This window comes from Rhagoletis zephyria, unplaced genomic scaffold (assembly GCF_001687245.7).
Source record: "Rhagoletis zephyria isolate East Lansing unplaced genomic scaffold, Rhagoletis_zephyria_1.1 Rzeph_scaffold_07528, whole genome shotgun sequence".
In the NCBI taxonomy this organism is placed as follows: Eukaryota; Metazoa; Arthropoda; class Insecta; order Diptera; family Tephritidae; genus Rhagoletis; species Rhagoletis zephyria.
Window position 1 is genome coordinate 14,174 of NW_016164611.1, and position 3,428 is coordinate 17,601.

Sequence of the window (3,428 nt, forward strand, 5' to 3'; positions counted from 1 at the left end):
TAATAGCCTTTAATAAACATTGGGCCGTATGCATAAAACCTAAACAAATGCTTTTCTTAAAATTTCAGACGTTTTACTCGATTTGTTCAAATAAATATAAGTTTAAGGTTTAAGAAAGAGCAATTGCTTAGTTTTTATGCATACGGTTCATTTAGTCACTTTCGCTTCCTTCTTTACAGTGTAGTTCTTCATTTAGTTATCTATTAAAGTCGAGTTCCTAACCAAGCGTTTTTTTTTCATTTATGAATAAATACCTTTTTGATGATTGATTATGTTGTCTTATGTTTTCAGATGGCATATTTAAACCCTGCTCGTTCGTTGGGTCCATCTTTTGTTTTAAATAAATGGGATAATCACTGGGTTTACTGGTTCGGTCCGCTTGTCGGCGGTATTTCATCAGGTTTGCTTTATGAGTATGTCTTCAGTTTGCGTCGAAATTCACGAGCACATAAATCAAATGTAGATAGTGACTCATTCTCTATTCATTCCGAGGACGATATGAACTATGATGTGGATGTTGAAAAGCCCCACATGCCTGCTAAATATTCACATGGCACATACCTCCGCGGTCAAACAAATACCAAATCAACAATCGCAAGCAACGCTGGCACCATTCCTACTGGTGGTAACTACTGTCAGAACTTATATACAGCCCCTCCACTAAATAAACTCGACCAACCAGAACAATTATACGGAGGTACTCGCTCCCTATATTGCCGGTCACCTACGCTTACCCGCACCAATTTAAATCGCTCACAGTCAGTTTATGCAAAGAGTAACGCAGCAATAAATCGCGATATCGTTCCTCGTCCAGGTCCCTTAGTACCGGCTCAAAGCTTGTACGGCATGCGAGGGACACAAGCGCAAACACAGGCTCAATCATCTAATCTGCAAAATCAAAACGTACAGAATCAGTTGCAGCAGCGTTCAGAGAGCATTTACGGCATAAGGGGATCAACGAGACAATCACAGCAACAACAACAACATTCGCATCAGCTACACTCGCAACAACAACCTCATCACCAGTGATCGGACTTAATAAAAATTCTGTGTGTAGATTCTGGAAAAACTGTTGGTTGATTTAGAAAAAATGTGGTATATCTCAGGTTTTGGATCAAACTTTTTACAAAAATTTAAAAAAATTTTCAAGGTTTCACCTTAACTGAAAACTTTTTAATTCGAATCTTTAGAAAAAACTTTTAACTCGGATTTTGCCTATTTTGACAATCCTCAAGTAAAAGTAAACAACGCGTTAAAAACTTTAGATGCACTGTAATGTGCTAATTTTCACAAAAATCGCCGATTTTTTACATTTTCTTTATTAATTCTTTTTATTAATCATATATTTTGCAATTTAACACAATAAAATCACGTTTCCCGACGAAAAATTTAATATTGAGAAAATTCACTGTTTCATGGTTTCTATTCTCCTCCCATTCGACTTTGTTTACTTTTAATTGAGAAATCTCATCGCCGCCGGGAAATCTTTTATACTATCATTCTTGTTATTAGGGACACGAATTTCGATACGATATGAAACCATATCGATATTTTTGCCATTCGATACCGATAATTTTTACTCGAAAGATTTCAAACGTTATTTTTTGGAATCGAGTACCAGAACCCTTGTATCGTATCGAATCGTAAATGTACATTACAAAGTTAATGAAAACGTCAAAATTGAAAACTCTGAGAATTGGGCAAGACTATTTGTATAAAACCTTTTGTAGTAATATTTGAAATATTGAAAGTTAATTTTCCAAATTCCAAAATGTAAAAATTTGTCCTTACTAAAATTTCTATTGAAAGTTTTGTAGTTAATATTGTTTTTAAACATTCCATATCTTGCAACTCTATGTCGTACTATAACCCTACTTACTTTGGAATTTATATGTAAAGCAATATTGATATATTTTGAGCTTTAAAGCGCAGAAATGTCAATTATCTTAGGTTGGTATGTGGCGCGCCTTCAGTGATGTACTTATTAAAGTGCAAAGTGTTAATTCTTTAATAGAAAATGACTCCAATATTCAGATTTAATTTTTTCTGTTTTGTATCGATATTTGGAATATCGAGTCTTTTGATTACGATATTTTTAAAACCCGATAATTTTACATCGATACTGCAAATGAGTACTATTTCGATAGTTTCGGTTCGATATCGTTTTCCTACTTGTTATCACATAGTGTTTAGTGTTGGACAATTTTTGCTCTTCAAATTAACAAAATAAAGAAAATCATGTGGTGCTAAATTATAACTACTCAAAAATGCGAATATGTGGTAGATTTCAGACCTTGTGTGGTAGATGTGGTGGATGCTCCAAAAAGTGGTAGATCTACCACAATGTGGTAGAAGTCCGATCACTGCTCATCACCACCATCAACAGCAGCAACACCATCAGCAACAGCAGCAACTTCATCAACATCAACCTACTCCTCATCGACGGCAGCCCACTAGTGAGGAAGGCCAACAAGGTTTTCAGTCCGTATACGGAATTCGTCAAAATCCTAATCCACACGATGGTAATCTCAAATATGATCGTCGACCAGAATCGGCATACGGCATGACAATGCATCGTAATCGTGGCCAATCGGCGCAGTCGGATGACAGCTCCTACGGATCCTACCACCGATCAGCAGTCACACCTCCTGCCCGTAACCAAACCGGTGGCGAACCGATACTTATGTACGCACCACCACCACCAATTCCATCAAATTATTCCCAAGTTGGTGCGCCACCCATGCGCACGCAGTCAGAGCGCAAAGTAACTGCACCAGTTGTGGTGTCACAGCCGCCACAGATCACAACCGGTATGGTCACATACTCGACGAGTTCGAATCAATCCCTGCTATCAGCAACCCCGGCCCAACAGACATCACAACAGCAGTCACAGCAACAGCAGCAGCAGCAACAATCGCAACAACAACAACAGATTTTAGTACAACAACATCAAACATCTCAACAGCCACACTATGGCATGTTACCGATGCAAAGCAATTGAAGGTGGCGCTGATGGGGCCCGTGAATACCGAGTGATTGTCTGAACGGAAGTTTATAAACCAAAAAACGCTTTCCGAACATTAAAGTAAATCAAAACGTCTTCGATATCCAATATGAATATTGAATTGAGAACCAACCCATAAACAACCTTAGTTTTCCAACGTTCATAGTATATTGGAAATACACTCGAGATGGGTTCGAAAAAAAAAATGGAACCATAGTATCCAGAGAGAAAATGAAATCCAGCTCATTCTCGAAGGGAAATATAAGAAAATCACTCTCCCACATTAAAATTCCAATTCGGTAGTGGGCTGGATTTCGAATTCATAACGAAAGAAAAATACATTGGTTAACGAGGGATCCGTTTTGCTGGAGAATGGCCTAGTTCTCGAACCGAATACTAACCTATTTCACATTCGTTATCGAAG

The 3,428-nt window shown here is 37.7% G+C and overlaps 1 protein-coding gene across 1 annotated transcript; it reads left to right on the forward strand.

Moving 5' to 3' along the window:
- Positions 1-291: 291 nt before the first annotated feature.
- On the forward strand, positions 292-3,090 carry LOC108374268 (neurogenic protein big brain-like; the record flags this gene model as incomplete). Its single annotated transcript, XM_017630249.1, has 2 exons — positions 292-1,025; positions 2,353-3,090. Coding segments are annotated over 2 exons (1,383 nt in total), but the record flags the coding sequence as incomplete, so codon positions are not given.
- Between the last annotated feature and the right edge of the window lie 338 nt (positions 3,091-3,428).